Raw genomic sequence first — 20,723 nt, 5'->3', positions numbered from 1 at the left:
GGGTTACAATGAGCATTCACGTATCCGTTGTTCACTACTAGGTCACCCGACAACCATGATCAATGTTTTGGAGTTGATTTGACTGAACCATTGATTGAGCTTCCAGTTGTACCATTAATGAGTAACTCTGTGGCGGATAAATCGTATCGACACTATAGTAGTAGGCTTGTTCCCGTAGGCTCATCGGCATAATAGACTTCATTCGACTGCCGCAATAGATGAGAATACCCATTTTCAAGGAAGTGACCGTGATTTAAGATCAGAATTGTGGTCGAACTCGTCGGTTGCTGATATCGTTCAGTGTGTGAGGTTACATGAGTGAGTGAAGTCAGGGTGAAATCTTTTTGGAGCTGGAAGGTCGCATTTTTCGACGCATCTTTGTTTGTCTCTCCTTGCTCCGCCTGGAAGAAAACCCCTCAAATACGAGTTGTTTGCGATTTTTAATTCGGAGAGACTGGCGTTTTGGCACGTAGTCACTGTTATGAAGTTCGTCTCCAAAAAACTGTAGGAATGCATCTTTTCTGGCCTGTCGCACCTCGTGATGTGCACGCGAAGCTGGTAGCGGTGCATTGAATGCAGAAGAAGCTAGGAGAAGATGTGAAATGTTACGAATAAAGCAAAATCAAAGATAACGGAGCATGATTGGAATTGCAGGAATTTGGTCAAATCGGAAAGTTTTCATTTGATAAGTTGTGTTGTGCCTTCATAGCCAAGTAAAGCCTTTACACAAAATTATTTTAGAGGTTATGCTCTCCCACTCAATTCATTTTGAAAAGTTGACATGCAGAATCATATAACCTATACACCGTAACCATATTCGATATGATAATGTCATTCATAACACTGTTATTGGCTAGGGTTACTATATTTTGGAATCGGGAAAGGACACCTTTTCAAAATGTTCAAACTTAGAATACTGACGTAAAATCCGGAAAGAATGGTAATTTTTCCCGACTCTGTGGTTGGTTGACTAAAAATAGGTCATCACTTTCGTTCGAACCACGAATTTCCTATTTAGCTTCATTGATACCCATTTTCACTCGAATCTATCCGCTATCTTCGCTTTAAAAGCTGTAAGGGATGACGAATTCCTAAAAAGGAGTACATTTAGTCGTCCTCGGAGGACATTTTCAAAAACCCGAAAAAGGAGGACAAATCATCCTCAAGGAGAGCGTATGGTAACCCTAGTATTGGCAGCGATCCTTTCTATATCATGAGGCGATTTCGTTTTGGGTGAATTGCGGCGAATAACATATTATGAAAACCGTGTTATCCGTGTATAAGTGGTGTCTTACAAAAGCCTAGAACGAAAATTGAACTTGCTACAAAACAGCTGACCAGAAATCCTTATAAAATACATCGGCCTGGTGTAAATGACCATAGCAATCGAAACACCATAAATACCAAAAACAACAACACCCACAACAGCCAATTTTCTTACCTTGTCGTTCCGCAGCTTCAGTGGTGGATTCGTCAGTTTGACCTTGTGGAAAGACACGATTGTGTTCATTATGTCCTCTCCTGTTGAAGAAGACAACGGGTGTATGAAGACCTGAGGGGTGTACGGTGCTTCACCTGTTCCCGCGACTATCCATCGACCATCCTGCAAAACGTGGAGTATCACTCATTGCCCGTTACTTCGATGACATACGTATAATATGTCGGTCACAGGTTACCAATAAATTGTCATTTCCCGTCGGGTTATTTTGTGATTGCGATATGCAATTCAAAAAAGGTGCTCCAGGTGAGGCTCGAACTCACAACCTCCGCATATCCCCGCAACTGTCATATAAGTACGGCGCGCTAACCGATTGCGCCACTGGAGCGACGTAGGATGGCGAACATAAATTAGTTGGCGTACACATTCCGAATTATGGTTCAATCAAATACATTATGTATACCTGAACACTAGCCCATCTATTGTGTGTAATTAATTGGTTAGGTCGTACATGCAATATCAAATGCTAGTGACAGTCGTATCGTACCATACACCGTGATGATTTCAATAAAATATAATATCTGCTTACCTTGAACTTATAGCGGTTCTCGTCCATTCTTTCGACATCCATCATGATTTTATATCGCGCGCTTAGCTCTAATTCAGAGAACTCGACTTGAAACGATGGAAATATGTGCCTGAAAGGAAAATAATTATTTACTATTGCAATACATGTACGGCACTCTCCAAAATATAGCAATACAATAATCTTGTATCTTACAGTCTGGTCACTGCTTGTAGTATAAGTATTATATGATAGTTATAAACATAGTAGACCAGGGGTGTCAAACTCAAATTGCGTCGCGGACCGGATTCAGGCTTTCAAACCGCCGGAGGGACGGATCAGTCAACTGATTCCCAAGTGTAACCCCGTGTCTTTGCTTTTCACTTGAAATTTATTATCAGGCATAGGGGAGATGTGGTACCGATGGATCACTGGGACCGAAAATACTTGAAAAATTCTCCATGATAATTCCATGATTACACTCCCTGATTTTGTCTACAAGTACATGCTGACAGAATCTTTCCTCACATGCAAAAAAATTCGACCTGGATGAGTTATGGGGTCTGTGACGAATGATTTACGTTTCAGGGGGTGTAAAGTAAATTGGTATCGACATTTGCATTTTTCTATATCACCATTCAGACTAACAAACCCGCCATAATTTTTGATGTGAGGTATAGGACTTGTATCAGGGTATATAATGGCACATATTTTTTGAATCAATACCATCCTCGAGTGGACTATTTTCAAGTTAATTACAATATTTATGGGGAGGGGGACCTATGGTACCATAGCCAAACCAAGCAAAATAGATGGATCAACTAATCACTTAACAACAGAAACTCGCCTACATATATATAAGCTGTAAATCATAGTTACCTGCGATGTTTTATCGCTATTACGAGGTATTTGAAAGTCGAATGTTGATTTGCGGATAATGTGTATGTGGCATTAATTTTGTAAATTTAGACGTAAATCAAAACATGATTTTATGCCAATATTTGCGTTGATATAATCTATTTTATTCTTGAAGGTCGAGACTAAACATTCTTCATTGGCTTGCTGTAGCTTAGCTTATAGTACACAACAAAACAAGTTAACAAATTTGAGTTTTTGAGCGTATGTCTCAAAGGTCCCATGGTCGTGTGCCTTTGGACCCACCGGGTGGGGACCGATGACACGTTGGAGCAACAAATTTCAAACGTTTATAAATATTTTTTGAAAAGACGGATATTTACGTAAATGTACGCGACGATGTGTTGAGACAGCAAAATATCTGCTATTCTCGGCTGAAGATTTGAGGGCCAGAGATCATTTTGCAATTTTTGATCCATTGGTACCACATCTCCCCTTGTAAAACAGTGGCGCTAACGACAATATAAGTCGGCCTCCACCGTAAGCCCCGCGCGTGCGCTGTGAGGAATACAAAATATTTAACTGTAAACGCGGGCGTAGGAATTTGGGTTATTATGATTTAATCGCAAATGGGGTTTCTCTTCCCAAGTCTGGGACCTATATTGAATGGGAAGTGACACAGCAGTGCAGTGCGGTCATAGATATTTGAATTATATATTTTTGTGTAACTAATATATATTCCATGTAAATTGCATATAAGATAACAGTTCCGCATTGACTTTTTCTGTGAATAGCTACTTTTTGGTCCATTTTCCCATAAAACTCTGAAATCAGTGTGCACTTTGGCATTCTGGAATTAGACAGAGAGAAAGAACCACCGCATAGTTGGGTGGTTATAATAATAATAATAATAATAATAACAATTAAACATGCTCGGCATTTTCTGTCTTGAGGGAATATTTAATGAAACCATTTCCTGTAAATCTCCTCATTTGTTACAAATGTGCTGGATAATGTTATAAAAATTTCTCAATCTACTCAGAATTATTTCGCCGGCCGGATGAAATCGTCTGGCGGGCCGTATGTTTGACGACCCCTGTGGGAGACTAATTAATTCATATTGTGACTTACCTGCCAACTTTGTTAGGCACCATTTCGGTACCAATCGAATTGAATTGATTCCACAGATCTCGATCGCATAAAGTTATTTGCACGAACTGCTCCTTGACCTCTGTCTGGGAGCCTACCCGACCTGAAACCTGCCACGGCAGGTCAGCACCGAAAGGGATATTTTGGACCACTGCATTACTTTGGTCGTGGACGCAGCTACGAACTTGATTCGGATATTGTTGAAGCATCTTTGACTTCTGCTAGCGACAGGTTGCAAATGATTCCGCGATCGGCTTAACGCCGTTAATAGTTTTTCTGCCACGACATGGTTCTTTAAAGTTCCATATTATGTGAATTGTATATTGAGTTTGGTTGCGACATCGCACAAGCGATTGTTCGGTGGGTTGGCGGGATGTATATTACGTATATTACGGATTCTGCTGTGACGATAATACACTAAAATCTATGGGCTGTCTCGATTTTATTGGAATGAAAGTTACGCCGATATCGGCAGCAGGAGCGCGATGCCTTTATCAAGACGTCGAGTCGCGATTGCACTGATCATGTATCGCAATAAACATCATTGTATATGCTCATTTGATAAGGATGTGGATGTTAGTATGCGCGCACATATGCGCATCCGACAATTGCATTCTATAGATGTGGTTGCCAACTTTGTTTCAACGCGACAAATATTTTATAAAGTATTGTAGTTCGTTGTTGCGACACATCGTAACGTATCGGACAATTGTATTCTTAATTTCAACTTGAAAAAATACTGTCATTCGTTAGGCGTTGTGATGCAAACATTATTGATTCGTAAAAATTGATGTTGTGAAGTTCCTGAAGATGAAAATACTCATTCGTTCACGCATGTACTATTGAGTCAAGCTTAAATGGCTAAGCAAAGTTCGCCCTCAATATATTACGAGCGGGATAAAACCGTACAGCGCGAATTTTTAGCATACGCATGAAGCCCGATTATTATTGCACCACACATCAAGACCCATGTAATACCGTTGTGCATATTAGCTGCGCTGCTTTAGAGGGAATTGTGCGACCAGCAAATGTTATATTTTATAGGATATTGAATGGATTAATATGTCAAACATATTCCAGTACCAATCCAGCAATGCACACTAAATGAAAGCTACTGTCGCAACGATCCTCAAAATGCAAATATTATGCTATTCAGGGTATACCGTAGACTTAGTCCAAAAACTCCCTATACTGCGGAATCAAGAAGTGGTCAGTTGCTGATATATTCTGCCCACTCTTACTACGTAGTTGTAGGGATATGTTTTAGGCTACATTCACTTCTACTGAGCTTCATAGGGAGAACTATTTTCGTTATAAACTCCTAATTTTTTATAGTCAGCATCACTTGTACGTTTGAAATGATGATGAGTGACCGTAAACTCTGCTGGTCTCGGCGGGAGGGTTTTCCAGAATGTCCACTATAGAACAGTTTGCATATTTTCGGACTATCGATCCCGCACCCCACCTACTTTCAGAAAATTGCGTTTATCCGGCTTATGGACTTCAAAATACGGGCACCACAAAAATGTGAGAGTTGATCAATTTTCGGTTTACTGAAGTAAGTGTGATACAACGACTACTTTTTTGTCGGTCCGCCATTTAAATTAAAATTTTATACCTTAATTTCCAGATGCAAGAGGTTAAAGGCTTTTCCATTGATAAAATGAATGAAGCATCCAATTTTATACTGATTCAGAATTTCGTGAGATAACATTAGGCCTCGAAACCTGTTACATTTGACTTGAAGTTCGAGCCGTCGCCGGTGACGACACATACGAGCGTACTCGCTATACCGCGCAGTTTTTACGATCAATCGTTTTTGATTCATTCATTTTGTGGCAGACATGGGGTAATCGCGATTAGTAATCCTAATCGATTACGACGATTACAGCATTTTCAAGTAATCGTAATGGCAATCGATTACATTCGAAAAAATTCCGAAGTAATCGTAATCGTAATCGACTACTTCCCATATTTAATCGATTTCTTTGCGAAAGAACGATTACTTTTTATTTGTACAGGACTATGAGATAAACTGAACATTCGTGAACAAGGAAGAGGTATTATACCAGTTAGTGATACCACAAACTTCAGATTTTCAAATGCCACAGCTCATTATTACGTCAGAAGTGGACTATTAGCTTTGCTCGTCATTGCGTAAGAAGTATCCAGCTATCCACACATAGTGAATAGATATTCGATGTGCATTAGGGTGATTGTAAGAACACTCACCGTACTGTATATCAGGTTATCAATACATTCCAGACGCCACTAACTCGCAGCAGGATAATTAACCACCACTCTGCCTAGTTTCAAATAGTAACATTGTATTGATGTTTGGTTATTCTTAGTTAAACGCGGTTTGACTATAGAGATTGTAGGATGGAGCGACGACCCATTGTTCTAAGTTTAGATTCGTCACGCTTGACTTTGCGGAGTAAAATTCCATTCGCGAGAGTCCGATTGTCCTATTTTACATGTAAAAGTATAGGCGATTTCGGAAATACATGGACGAATTTGACCGCCGAAAAAGGGTGGAAATATTCTAGCTAGACGTTTCAAATTTGGCATGTTACGAGGAAGCATCAATATGTTCTCACTATAAAAATTTCACAACTGGCCTCCACCCAGAACACGTTTAAAATCAATTTCCCGCAATGCCTTATTCAGCGATAAACTCTCCGCGGCCGACTATGTCCGAATCCCGTAAACTCGTCGACAATGCTATAATTGATAAGGCTTTATGCGGTAACTGAGTGGCCGTTGAAAGCCGCTGATACCGATACAAAACTGCCCAAACTATTTTCTGTGCATAAGCAACCGATGAAAAAACCGAATAGCCTGCACGGAAAGCGGATGAAAAAGAGCGACGAAAAGATTATCACTACATCCAAAAGATCAGTATCGTACACTGTTTCATCGGGCATTAGGCCTATGTTACATTGGAAGACTGTACTTGTTCGTTTTGACATCTTCTTTTCTGTTCACTAGGCTACATCGCATTGTCTTATATCCCGTTGTACATTTCGCGTCTTTAGCAGTTAAAAATAATAGATCCGCCGCGGCAATTATGACCAAAAACTGCGCTATCCCAGGGTGTACCTATGTGAACATTCCGCGTAGTGATCAGTCTCGTAAGAGGTCCTTATTCACGGTACGAAGACCAGAGCTGTTAAGGAATGAAGCGGCCCAGAAGCAGCACACAGCAATGGCCAGCCTCCTTCTTTCCATCAGGGACCCCTCAAAAGGAGATCGTATCAAGACGTTGCTCCATAAGGAGACGTAAGTAAAGCAGCTGTCTCAACTCCAACAGAATTAACAGTGTAATTTATAATAGAGCCGCAATCTGCGAAAATCATTTTGAGGAGAGCGACATCATTCAGCTCAAAACCAGAAAGCAACTCAAAGTGGGAGCTCTGCCTAAGCTAAATTTGCCTGAAAGATGTAGCACAATCATAAAGGTATGCAGGGTATCTCTCACTCAAATCAAGAAACCAATGCACCAAACGATTCCAATTGATATATTTATTCATATAGAAAGAAAGGAAGATACCTTTTCCAAGAAAAGAGTTGCCAGAGACAGTGAGGCACAAAAATATTCCAGATTTGGTACAATCAGCTTCTAATTTGAACAGCAAAATTTGGGGTATAGCAGGCCTGATGGTTTGATATCACGAGTAGATTAAATAGCTAGATATTGCTTCTTCATTTAAGGTAACTGGGCATTCTATGAACTGAAAGGTAGATTGCACATTGAGAAGCATGTTATGGAAGATGACATAGTGCCAATAATCAGGTTAAGTTAATGTTAATTTCATTATATTGATTGAATTGGCACGCATGAAATTATATTCATTTTGAACAGGGTAGTGATTTCCAGCACTCTATCCATTGAATCAGCAGCTCTTCACGGCTGGAAATTCTGTACGGACCAGCTTCTTCATATCGATCTGAAACATTCAACCCTTCATAACGTCTTAGGTTACCTATAAATTACCAATATATTAGAAAACTCGCATAATACGAGTTATTTATAGAAAAGCTTGATGAAGTAAGACTTTGCACCGGAGTTCAGGAAGTGACAAAGCATACAAAAGAGCATATAATTATTAAATGGGAGTCGGACCAGTTGAAAGTGGAAAAAACATTTTCACGAGCTAAAAATTGCATTATAACAGGTAACCATTGCAGCTCAATTGTTTGAATCTATTTTCAAGTGATGCGGTATGTATTTAGTTTGGGATCCCGATTCAGTATGCACAAACTGTGCCAAACACGACATAAAAGCGAGATATAACAGGAAGTACTGTAGCAAAAAAAAGTTGGAACTCTTAGAAAAAGATGAGAGGCTCACAGTGCAGGAAGACCTCCACATGGAAATTATGGTTGCGAGAGTCATCTCGTGATTAATGAAGTTCATAGTTCAATTCATTTATGACTCGCAGGCAATGATGAATGAGGAATCGGATAACATGAACGAGTGGCAAAGAATGTTTTTTCAAGAGCAGTGCTCAAATGCAGAGAGGCATCCTAACGCTAGACGATATCATCCAGATGTGATTAGGTGGGCACTAGAATTGTACGCAAGATCACCTGCGGGATACCAAATGCTCCGACAAAGCGGAGTTTTATCGCTTCCTTCTTCTGGTGTTCTGAGGCAATATAGGTACACCTATACAGAATCTTCACCATGCTTGTAATATTGGAACTTTTTAGCATTGCTTGATATGTTCAGGAATTTTGCATCTTCTAATGCTGGCGTTTGTGAGTCCACACTCCTGCAATTAGAAAAATTGACAAAAACTATCGATGCATATTTGGTGGTTGACGAAATAAAAGGTACGTTAAGCGTATGTTACATTTATACAAACTGACAGGCTAAACAAATGCTTCATTTAGTGAGAGAAAACCTAGTATATCAGGATGGCAGGATATTGGGATATGTAGATCATGGTGATCGACATTCTCCCGAGGATATTGCAACACATATATGCAGTAGGCTCATTTTACTTTAGCTACAAGATTGACGCTTACAATTCAAGCTTTGATATTCATTTCAGTGTTTTACGTAAGATCGTTCGACCGGACAATATCAATGCCTGTATCTTGGTACCCGACAAAGGCCACTCCAGCGGCACAATTGACTTCAATGTTCTGGGAGGCATTCATGGCATGCGAATTCCGCAGTGTCAGAATCCATGCTGTGGTGGCTGATGGAGCATCAACAAACCGAAAGTTTTTTTCTATGGCGCATGGAGCAATTGGTAACCCAAACTACAATAATTACACCATCCCACATCCCAGTTTACCCGACGAGCCAATATTTTTATGCTCCGACACAAGTCACTTATTGAAAGTAAGTCTGTAATATCATAAACAAAATACAGATATGGTCCTATTGATTCCCATCAGACAGCAAGGAATGGATTGTATTCGTCAAAACCAGGAGGGACGAAATATTTTTGCAAGGATGGAAAAGATATTCTCTGGACACATGTGCGCGAATTGTTCAACAAAGATCAGGCACAACCACTGCACCTTCCTAATAAGTTGACAAAATCACATATTGACCTCGACTCATACAGCAAAGTTCGCTACCTTCTTAACTTCAAAATTATTGCTGGACGATTCCACTTTGTAAATTTTAGATGAGAGTTTCACTGGCGAAAGATGTGCTCAGTTACGAAGTCGGGAAGTCACTTGTGTACGATATTTCAAATTCCGCTGGGACGTCAGAGTTCGTTTTGCTGTTCGATCGATGGTTTAACATTGTAACATCTCACTCCATCTCATCTGTAACTGATGAAAGATTACTTTGGCTGAAAAATGTGTTCATCAAATACTTGGAGGATTGGCAGGTGGGTATTTTTTTAAATCTTCAGAGCAAGAACTATACCGGTAATACAATCTCCCCACAGAATGAGGTGCACCCAAAACATCCTGGTGAGCACAAACGATTAATGGCCACGCCAACACTGATTGGCCTCATGTTTACAACCAGAAATATGGTTCGCCTAGTAATTCGGTTACTTAATGCTGGACATAAATCGGTAGCATTAAAAGTCTTGACACAAGATGTACTCGAAGCAACTTTCGGATCCTTGGTAAGGAAAAGTGATTTTAAATAGGCTTCAAGATTCAAAAACTTGATTGAAATTTTTCAGAGGCTGACAGGGAGATACTCCAGGAATCCAGATGTGGCACAGGCTGGATACTCGATCACAGCTGTATGCCAAAGGAAAATCATCAAAATGGTTAAGGGTGCCAACACAACCTACGCTCATGGATCAGTAAATCCATGGACTACTGTTTGTGAAGATCAACTACCCAAACGCAAGCGAAAGGCTAAATAAATTTGTTCAAATAATGGACCGTCATGATATATGGCTGCCGGCCAATATTAGTGTAAACAACAAGCCAATGCACCACGTCAAGGTTTTGGCCTTAGCATTGGTTTACTTTTTTTGGTAGAAAGAAACCCATTGTACATAGGCAGCATCAGTTACAATGGGAAAAGAAAACTACAGAAGAACTCCCTAACTACGCAAGGACTTCAACTCATCTCGTAACGCCTTGGAAAACTTGGAGTTATTTTTTAGCTTACTGTTCAATTTAAATTTCACTAAACCATGCGTCAGAATCCTGTTCAAATGCTTCATTGTCATGTCAAGAACATCTTCCACATAACTGTCACATTCACCTGTTTGCATGACAACATTTTCAATAAGACTTCTATACCATGGATCCTGATGAATTTCATCAACTAGTTGTAGAAAATCAACTTGCGAGGCAGGTTTAAACCTTTCTCTGCTATGGAAACAGTAAAATCGCATAATTACTCCCTTGAACTTATCTGATGGGTACTTCAGGCAGTGATGCTTTCTTTCCATTATTTGAATCAGTTGTCCGGTTGGTGCATCCTCCGACAAGCAAGCAGCAACAGCCTTGTGTGATTTCGTAGAGAGTGAATGAAGCAGTACCCCTCCAATGTACTCAAGAATGTCTGTAAAGTCGTCCAACTATAATGAATTGAATAAATACTAGGCCGGCACACGGAACTAGAATATTGATTGGTATGCTATAAAATTCAACAGAATTGCACAATATACCATACCCGATTCCCTGCTATTGATACCAGACATTCTTGCAGTGGAAGCTTTTTCCTCAGCTTGAACAAGTGCATCAACAATCTTCACGAGCAAAGATGCAGCAAGGAGCTGATGCTGCAGTCCAAGAAGTTTGCTTGCCTGTTGGCAAATGTTGGAGTAGTATTGATAAATACCATCAGTACCAACGTCGCAGAACACAGCATTCAAGCGTTTGACAAGTGGAACAATAAGATTCAAATCCAATTCCTCAAATCGTGGTCCGCACCTGGAAATAGAATGACGATTACGGCAAGCAATCTTCAAAATGTCCATTATTCGGTCGATGTCAATTTCCTCAGTTGGTGACGGGAGCTTATGCACTTTCCCGTGCTTCTTGAGTTCCCTTACGGTGGGAAATATGGCTTCACAGACGTCACAACTTATTCCACTCCACTCATCCAATCCTTCAAAGCATTGGGAAATTTCCTCCTCAGTGATGGATTCCCAATCCTCCCACAATGATTCTTCGGCCATAACTTTTACGAAAAAGTATCGGTTATAAAGGAATCAAAATTTCTGTGAAAGCATAATATTCAGAATTTAATTTCCGTTTTGCTAATCAAATAACAATTAGGCTACCATACCGGAACAGTAAATGAAGATAGCTCGCTAATTCTATAGTATCACAGCAATGTCCTCCAATAGTACGGTAAGTGACTTATATTTTCTCGTCGGCAAGTTAAAATACATACAGATTCTGCTGAATGACGCCTTCCAGAAGGACCATGATATGGCATACCCACTTCGCCTGCAACGAAATGCCGTTTCATTTTCATCGCCTGCCATATTATTGTTATCTTCTATAATCATATAATACGCCACTATAATAGCTATTATATCATAAAACATCGCTGGTATTCACCGACCGTGCGCATTGCGCAGCGATTATATACCGGTATATTCATCGCTTCGTACGGCAACAAACGCAAGACCGTCACGCACGTATCCAAGATATTCACTAATCAGGCCAAACATATTAAGACGTCCAATTAGTCACAGAGTCCGTTATAAGTATTCAACCTCCAATACTCCGACTCATTCCCATCGACAACCATGCATTAAACCAGTGGTTCTTAACCTTTTTTCCTCCAGCGCCCCCTTTCAAAAATTATCGTGCTCCAGCGCCCCCCAACCGCATATTGTAGGGAATGTAATAAAGACAATGAGTAAGAGGGAGGGCCGTAACAGCACTTCGTCATCCCCCCTAAAAATGATTGCCTTGCGCACCCATAGCGTGATAAACCAAACTTCCGAGGGCTTCGCTCCCAAGAACCCCGTAGCGTGATTTCGATGGTCAGCAAAGTTTGTGTGGCATGGTCGCCCTAGGTAACAAAATTTTCTATAATGCATGAATGAATAGGTGGTAATTACATATATAAGTCGCTATAAACTTTTTATCCTCTCAGCCCACGTAATCAGATTTACCAGTAGCGCTGATTGAGCTGTTGTATGGGAAGATGGAGGGCACGTAATTAATAATTAAACATATTCGGGCGTGCCCGTAGGTACAATTAATTCGTTACCAGGGCCGTAACAGCACTTCGTCAGCCCCCCTAAAAAAAAACGTTGGTCTTAGCCCCCCCCCATCGGGTGATAAACCAAACTTCCGGTGGGCTTCGCCCCAAGACCCCCTTTCGGCTATCCACTATTTGCTGATACTAGTCATCTACATTGGGTGTCCACTGTCCATTTACTGAGCCAGATATTCCCGCCTAAACGCGCGAAGCGCGAAAAATTTCAATAATTAATGATTGAATTGGTAAATATGATCGGGAATTGCATGTATATTGATATCAAATTTTATCCTGTCTCTGCTCACGTAAACAAATTTACCGGTAGAGCTGAGTGATGTGTGATTGAAAAGGTAGGACCCCTCAATAATAATTATACATCTTCGGGCGTATACCCGTTGGCAGGAACGAAACGGCACTTCGTCAGGCCCGCCGAAAAAACTTGGGTCTTGGGCTCCCATAGGGTGATAAACCGACCGCCCCCATCACGTTGTTCGTTTTGCCACGAAATCAGCTGTACTGTTTAGCGAGCCAGTGCGAAGTGCGAAAACTTTCGATAATTCATGATAAAATCGGTCAGTAAGATCGGGAATTACATATATATTGCTATTAATTTCCTGTCCTCTCTGCTCACGTTACCAGATTTACCGGTAGAGCTGAGTGAGGTGCAATGTTCCGTCTAAGCTGCTCACGTGCGCAGTGCTGACATGGTATCTGTGCACAGAAAATCTACGTTACGCACAACTAATCCGAAGTTTTGACCCTTTTTAGTCGTTACGCACTGTTGTCCAAGGGTCTGCACAGTGAGTTTATTGAGTGTGCGCAGACTCATCAAAACGTGGAGCGAACAATGTGAGGTGTCTTGGAAACTGTAGGGCCCGTAACTAATAATTAAACATATTCGGGCGGGCGAACCCGTTGGTATGACTTCGTTGCATGATGTTATTTCGTGACCTCCTGTCTGCTATATCAAAAAATATAGAATCGCCCAACAAGAATATCTAGTTTTAGATATCCCTGTCGCCCAATCGTACTAAACTAAAAGACGAACACGATTTCAAATTGGTATTTCTTCACTGGCATATAATTCTTCCCTGCCGTATGGAATTCGTCTTCTGGGGTTCAGATTGCCAACACAGGAATATTCGGTGCCAGTCATTTAGGCGCCCATGGACAATTAAACCTATATGTCTTTTGTAGGCTATATATAACGAAGTTTTCGGTGTTCATTTTCTCTGAATACTCATTAAGGATATGTCCTACCACCACATCTACTGCGAAGCCATTTTTCTCCAGCGCCCCCCATACCGCCCCCCTGAGCCCAGCGCCCCCCATATCGCCCCCTGAGCGTTTCCGCCCCCTTTCAAAATCGCCAGCGCCCCCTGGGGGGCGCTGGAGGCAAGGTTAAGAACCACTGCATTAAACCAACCGAACACTCAACTTTCCACCGTCTGAATTCCATGTGCGATTATTAATGGTACACGTAACAATGGGTAGCTCCCTCCGCAAAGCGGAGCGTGACCAATCTAAAGGGAGTTGAAAATATTATTGCGCGCAGTGTAAATAGAGTAGTTCAACTTATATAGATATTTCGGTATATCAATGCACTAATACCGGTATAATATCTCATATTTATAGTATTATGGGCAATAATACCATAAATATCCATTTTTACGAGATAATTGCTGAAAAATCACGCAAACAAAATATGTCGCGGATGAATACTAATTAGGCATTTAAATCAGTCGTCACTCCATCCTACAATCTCTATAGTTTGACCGTTGCTGCTTGCCGAGCAGTAGGCCTATGTAGTACGAACGTAAACCGGACAAAGGTTTGAAAGTTTGTAGCCTACTCGTCAAATATAACAATACGGTTTCCAAGACGAAGTATTAAAATCAACAGCTGCTGATAATATCATAACCGAGCTGGTTCTCGTAATGGCCGCTTGTATTACATTAACTGTATTAACTTGTAGGCAGAATTGTATGTTTACTTTCTCTTATTCTCATATGATTCTACTTGAAACGGGCGCTAATCGTTATTTCACAATTCTTTGCTCAACATTTGGACCTGCCGCCATAGCCATCGGCTTATATACAATGTTAGCGTGGCATGTAGCTAAAATCAGAACAAACACAGCAAATCGTCCCCCACTCCAAACGTTGCTCTTGGGCCCCCATAGGGTAGTAAATTTTCAAGTTGAAGATTTAATTTCGTCAATAATATTAGAAATTGCATTATATTACTATTCAGTTTTAATCATCTCTCAGCCCCCGATGGTCGGATTTACTTGAAGAGCTGGAGGCACGTAATTCATAATTATAAAATCTATTATCTTGTAATGATTACTTTAGGCTTAGGGTATGTTGGTAATTCGTGACCTCCTGTCTGTTGTATAAACAAAAGTTATTGTTGTGGCCCAAACGTAGCAGATTAAAAGAAATACTTGCGTGATACGCACACACTAATTGTCATGTCTTTAATGCTCTGTGGGTGCCCGGGTGGCATTTGCATTGTGGGCTCAGATTGGAAGGACCGGACTATTAGTCACGCCCACCCAGCGCGGCTATTGACAATGGACACATACCCCAAGTTTCGGCCTATGTCTTTCATTAGTAGCACACTTCGTGGATTCGCATGTTGGCCGAAACTGCATATGTGTTTTGGTGTGACGTGGCGTGGTATTGACTGGCACCTAAATGCCTGTTACTACAAATTATGCATGCTTTTTTTCTTGGCGTATGTATTTCAAAATCAGGCTATCTAGTAGAGACATTTAAATGGCGATGCTCGTAGATAATTATCAAGTTCATGAAATCTCTCGCAAATAGTCTATAATTTGTGCTGGTTTATGAAACACTTTTGAGTCCCCTTCGAGCTCGCTCCTCACCCTATTAGGAAATTTGGGGTGCGACAGTTGTGGACCTGGCAAGAATGCAAATCGCTGGGTGCGATAAATCGTTCTCTATAAAATAGGCAATGGGTACTTTATGACATAACAAGCAATTATCGTGTCTTTGTTTAAAGAAAGTTGTTATCTCATTAGGCCTTTTCAGCGCAATCGATATATTGTCTTCCTATATAACAGTGGTCGGGAACCTTTTTTGTCCGAAGAGCCATATTGACCCCATATTTTCCATTCAAACTTCCAAAGAGCCATACATTTTAATCAACTAATACGTCACAATTGAAAAATCGTGACGTCATGGTAGCGCAAATTCGTCGACTTTCGTCAGTTATACGAGATCGTAGGTTCGTCTTGACGATATCCTTAAATGCGAGGACCCATGGGGAGTGGGGACATAAGTAGGCGGAGTCAAACATGATGTTCACTACACAGCAGCATGCATACCCAGACCCACTGCAATGTGTGATGCGTCAGTGACGTGGGTTCAGGGGAGATACGTGAGGCAGTGCCTTACCTGTCTACTAGAATTTGAACATTTTTACTACGAAAATCACGCAACTTGCCTATTTATTGTTCGAAAATATAGCGTGAAAGGGGAGGTAAGGCATAGGTGAGGCACGGCCGGGATTAGCATAGCGCAATTCATCGTAAATATCATAGAATTTATAATAACTGATAACACTGGTCACCACATATTTTTAGGCTTACAAAGTAAGAATGGTTTTGGTGGTTCTGAAAGGCACTGATTCCGAAAATGATTGTAGTTTGTTTTCAAATTGGCTCTTGTTTTGAAGATAACCCATGAAGACGACATGAGGGTTCTTCATAGTCAATTATTATTTATTGAAGTGCAGTATAAAATCAGAAAAAAACTAAGATTTTCTTCTTGACAAGTGAAATATTCAATTGGACTTTTTAGGGATACAAGAGCCAATCTCCAATCACTAATGTGATATTCGTGATCAGCAACCTCGAAAACCCCGGAAACGACTCTTAGATGTTCTGCCCAATTTTATTTTCGTTCTGTTGACCAGTGTAATAATTGAATGTAATTGCCGCACCTATTTCGATTCGACTTCTCAATTCTCAAAGTATTCGGCGGTAACACAATGTTGTGCCACACGCCTACATTTGAACAGCAACTACAATCTACCTGGTCAATCAAGAACGTGGATCACTATATGGCGTTGCTTTTAATTTGAATTTGTAATTGTGAATGTCACTTCCACGGAGTTCATTTCTCGCCGTAGATCAGGAATACAATATGTATTTGAAAACTGAATTGTCATACAGGCGTCGCCGTGTCTGCTATTCTCATTGAACAATCAACGCATCGTGCAATCCGAGATTTCATGGCGGATACTTCGAAACTCGGGAGTGATATTCGTCGCAGGCGAGACAATAACTTAGATTTGAGGAGTTTGAAAAGGGGGTCCGAGCCCCTAACCCTGAATACGCCACTGTATTAACCTCTCAAAGACATGTTTATACTGCCACAAGAATAATTATATCGGTCGTGCTGAAGATTTATTAACAAGTTTCCGCAATATTGATAAATGATGCACAGAATTAGAATTTTCGCAAAGAGCCATACTTTATGCCCAAAAGAGCCATATATGGCTCGCGAGCCATAGGTTCCCGACCACTGCTATATAACTTCTAAGATGCAAAATAAATGTAATCGTGAGTAATCGTGATTACTTTTCCAATGTAATCGTAATCGTAATCGACTACTCCCTGATTTTTCTGTAATCGTAATCGTAATCGCGTCATTCAGAAGTAATCGTAATCGCATACGATTACATTCACGAAGTAATCACCCCATGTCTGTTTTGTGGATGATCAGGTATCTCTGTTACTAGGTGCTTGCGCGAGGCGCAGTGTAGGCCTATTCGTAGAATCTTAGCACGTGTGGTGGTAGAGGGAAATGGACAACGTAGCACGACAAGGTGCTTGGTCCGACTCCGAAACGCTTCTTCTCTCGATAATGTCGAAGAGAAGAGCTGGTTTATCTGGGCAAGACAATTTTAACATACTCAAGGCAATTTTACCATACTACCTTAAAATCACATGAACACCATCATGAACCTATGTAATTGGGAACAAACCCACCGAAATGTCAGAACACAGGGGTGGTCAACGTACGGCCGCATGCAGCCAAGGACAAGTAATCAATTAGTATTTGTTGGTGGCCGTCAACATGCAAATTGAATTTACGAATTGAGTCCCGAATTTTTGTGAGATTTCAATTATTCTTGAAGTAATTTTCGCGATTTGATGCGAGTTCCTTTTTCGATTTTAATATAATAGCACCCTTTGCAATCTGAGCCCCACAGCACAGATGCGAACAACAGATGAAAATCATGCGCCCCATATAGAGACACAAACTTGGAATCGTGTGTCTAGGGATGGTGTAAACCTCTGAAAGGTTCAGGTTCGTGAACGCGAACGTGCACCTCATGACGTCATGTGACGTCATATCGCTAATCCCAGCGCTACGTTTCAGTGAAGTGATAGCCTATATTAATGTACAGTTGTACACGATATCTAGCAACGACTCAGGCCACATAATGCCACAATGCTCAAGTGGGCCTACATATTGACTTTTTAAACGTCGCCAAATGTATCATTTGGGGCAATGAAATGATACAACAATCCCATAAAATCAATATCTTCCGTCGCTTTGCTAACAATTTCGACGAGGACTTGTAAGGGAATATACGCTTCCACCTTAACGGTCTATAGGCCAGACCGGACAATGTATTCGGCGTCTGAGTACTGCTATGTTGATATTGAGCAGAGTGTAAAACGGGTTTCTACACTTGCTCCCGATATTACCCCATTAACAAGTTATACAGCAGTTACCAACACCCCAATCGCACGGATTTGGTTTGTGATACAATAAACATATGAAGTCAAGATTGACCCCGTACGCATGCTAGATTTTTTACATCAGACAGCTATATCAATTTCACTCATGGATTGAATAAGCATCATTCGCTGACTATGTAATGTATTTCGCTCTTGATGTTGTGTGATTGCGGGTCCATCTCACAGCAGAGAGTGACTAAAAATTCACAAACGGCTTAAGATGGATATTTCGAGCAAACTTTTGTAACAAAGCAAGTAAAATTTTTGAGATTGTCAAGCGCATACTCGTTTGATGTTAATTTTTTTATGCTGCCAGCGCCATGCGTAGGTTGGCCCGCAGTTGAAATTCAATAAATCTCATACCAAGATGTTATAACGAAGTGAAAATTGTGATGAATTAAAAAGGTTCACACTGCAGTACCCACCAAGGTTCGTTTGTGAACGTGAACCTCTAAATTTCTGAGGTTCACACGCAGAACGCAAACGTGAAACTCACGTTCACACCATTCCTAGTGTGTACCCCACGTAAGAAATTTCTGCTACGTTTGAGAGATTCCAATATCTTTCCATTATAATGACAATCCTGATGGAATGTCAAGAAACAACAGCATACAACAAAGTTACCAACAACAATCGGCCCACCCGAAGATCCATCATCATCATTTTCATCTCAGTGCACTAAATTTTCGAAAACACTCCCTTCATCAACTTAACCGGTGTATCTGATCACAGGGGCCGAGAAAGGATGGATGTTTGATAGTAATATGTGAAACTACTAATATTAATTAATCTGAATCTGAAAAAATTATCGCGCACCGTGCGACCACGGCCGATTCCAGTAAGTATTTTTAAATTAACACTCTCGATTTCGGTGCGTATAGTAAGCCGATAAGAAAGTGTAGATTGGTCCGGAGTTCACCAAAATGGAGGTGGACACATTGAACAGATTAACATGGGTATTTGGCGTCCAGCTAGTTCATTACGACTACGCCCTGGAATGCGGCCGCTGGCTACACAAGTAATCGATAAGCGGCCATGAATAGCAAAACGTTTGGCCGCCCCTGCTCTGGTACCATACATGCAATAAAACGGTAGCATACTTTACATTTTGGGTTAATTTCAAGGTTTAAAGATCCACCGGTTCGCCAAATATTTTTATAAATTTCACCGGTCCGCGAGGTGAGAAAGGTTGAGAACCACTGATATAAGACAACAATAGGCTACACTTGACGAGGCCAGGATAGGAGTATACTTCAGAAATATTCAGCACTTAATCTAACTCGGCGATCACCGCGAATCACATCAATAAATAGTTTTGTAACGTAGGCCCTAATATTGCTTCTTCTCTTACAAAACATGTCTCGGTCAAGTTAGAGGCGAGATCGATTTCTCAGTCTATGGACGATTCTCACCGCTTTAGCGCCCCCTATGGGGGATGGTGGTCGTAATTTTGCCTCCATAAGGCTACCATTGTGTGCAGAAATATTGCAGTTGTTTTTCCTTTATGGCGGCTCGTTACTGCGAATGCATGAGTTGTTGGTTATTGCAACACTACTAATGCCTGATTTCATGTCATTGCTAGCGAAATCTAGACCCTACTTCCTCATTATAGCTGTTTGAGAAGCCTTAGCGTGTGACTGTGTTTTTACTTTAACTGAGCAGCTGCTGACTTTGTCTTCTGATGTCACCAGTAACAGTAACAATTTACACAGCAATGTATGGAGCTTGTATTTTCAGAGTTGTTGACGTGTCTACCAGAGTTCAGTTTTGCCGACGTAGACAGGATTGCCAGTGAATCGAGAGGTAATGGAAATAGCAAAGGCTAAAAATAATCCGCTGAATCTTACATAAGAGATTTTAGAGGCATGTTGTAATTTATGCTAGCAGAGGTCCTTCGTAGATTTATTCAAGCACTCAAATTATAGGCTCCTAACTGGCTTTGAGAATTAGACTTCGTGACTTTGCAAGTATCATCAGTGATCCTGATGAGTTTGAGCATGTCAGTATCAGCACGGTGTTGTTGGGGTCAATGCTTGGCATTGCATATTGTCAAAACAAAAAATTGTGCTGGAAACTAAAATCAAATAACTTGTCAACAAATTGTTTAGTAATAAACAAATACGAAGCTTTACAATAGGACTAAAATTGCTGTCGTTGCAATGTTTCCAGTTGCACTGCCCCAGTCCGATGATTGTCAAGTGCACTAGGGATGGTGTGAACCTCTGAAAGGTTCAGGTTCGTGTGAACGCGAACCTTTTTGAAAGGTTCTGTGTGA

The 20,723-nt window shown here is 40.8% G+C and overlaps 2 protein-coding genes, 2 long non-coding RNA genes and 1 other non-coding gene across 5 annotated transcripts in view; 3 read left to right on the top strand and 2 right to left on the bottom strand.

Annotated features, from left to right (window-relative positions):
• Positions 1–1,736: 1,736 nt before the first annotated feature.
• Positions 1,737–1,826, bottom strand: Trnai-uau (transfer RNA isoleucine (anticodon UAU)). The gene is given in 2 exon segments: positions 1,737–1,772; positions 1,789–1,826. It is a non-coding gene; the product is annotated as a tRNA-Ile (tRNA).
• A 4,544-nt stretch (positions 1,827–6,370) lies between these two features.
• Positions 6,371–7,954, top strand: LOC145454212 (uncharacterized). The gene is made up of 3 exons (XM_080332224.1): positions 6,371–7,289; positions 7,345–7,468; positions 7,545–7,954. Exons 1-3 carry the CDS (start codon positions 7,078–7,080, stop codon positions 7,674–7,676), a joined length of 468 nt encoding a protein of 155 aa, XP_080188350.1. The 5' UTR covers positions 6,371–7,077; the 3' UTR covers positions 7,677–7,954.
• A 1,129-nt stretch (positions 7,955–9,083) lies between these two features.
• LOC145454217 (uncharacterized) lies at positions 9,084–9,795 on the top strand. Its single transcript, XR_013920080.1, has 3 exons — positions 9,084–9,363; positions 9,420–9,596; positions 9,656–9,795. It is a non-coding gene; the product is annotated as an uncharacterized LOC145454217 (long non-coding RNA).
• Positions 9,796–9,972: 177 nt separating this feature from the next.
• LOC145454219 (uncharacterized) overlaps positions 9,973–20,723 on the top strand; it is a 161,087-nt gene continuing 150,336 nt past the window's right edge. Inside the window, exons 1-2 of the long non-coding RNA XR_013920081.1 lie at positions 9,973–10,111; positions 10,172–13,000. This is a non-coding gene — a long non-coding RNA (uncharacterized LOC145454219). The remainder of the gene's footprint in view (positions 10,112–10,171; positions 13,001–20,723) is intronic.
• Positions 10,120–11,629, bottom strand: LOC145454210 (uncharacterized). The gene is made up of 2 exons (XM_080332223.1): positions 11,122–11,629; positions 10,120–11,010 (listed from the first exon to the last, which is right to left on the bottom strand). Exons 1-2 carry the CDS (start codon positions 11,627–11,629, stop codon positions 10,544–10,546), a joined length of 975 nt encoding a protein of 324 aa, XP_080188349.1. The 3' UTR covers positions 10,120–10,543.

This window comes from Botryllus schlosseri, chromosome 13, assembly GCF_051294905.1.
Source record: "Botryllus schlosseri isolate E-star chromosome 13, Bs_hap1, whole genome shotgun sequence".
Classification (NCBI taxonomy): domain Eukaryota; kingdom Metazoa; phylum Chordata; class Ascidiacea; order Stolidobranchia; family Styelidae; genus Botryllus; species Botryllus schlosseri.
This window is presented reverse-complemented; position numbering and strand designations above follow the sequence as displayed.

Coding starts and splice junctions, on each gene's coding strand:
- LOC145454212 (XM_080332224.1), top strand. CDS start 7,078: ATGACCAAAAACTGCGCTATCCCAGGGTGTACCTATGTGAACATTCCG. Junction 7,290..7,344: donor ACGTTGCTCCATAAGGAGAC/GTAAGTAAAGCA, acceptor AATTTATAATAG/AGCCGCAATCTGCGAAAATC. Junction 7,469..7,544: donor GATGTAGCACAATCATAAAG/GTATGCAGGGTA, acceptor TTATTCATATAG/AAAGAAAGGAAGATACCTTT.
- LOC145454210 (XM_080332223.1), bottom strand. CDS start 11,629: ATGGCCGAAGAATCATTGTGGGAGGATTGGGAATCCATCACTGAGGAG. Junction 11,011..11,121: donor TATCAATAGCAGGGAATCGG/GTATGGTATATT, acceptor ACGACTTTACAG/ACATTCTTGAGTACATTGGA.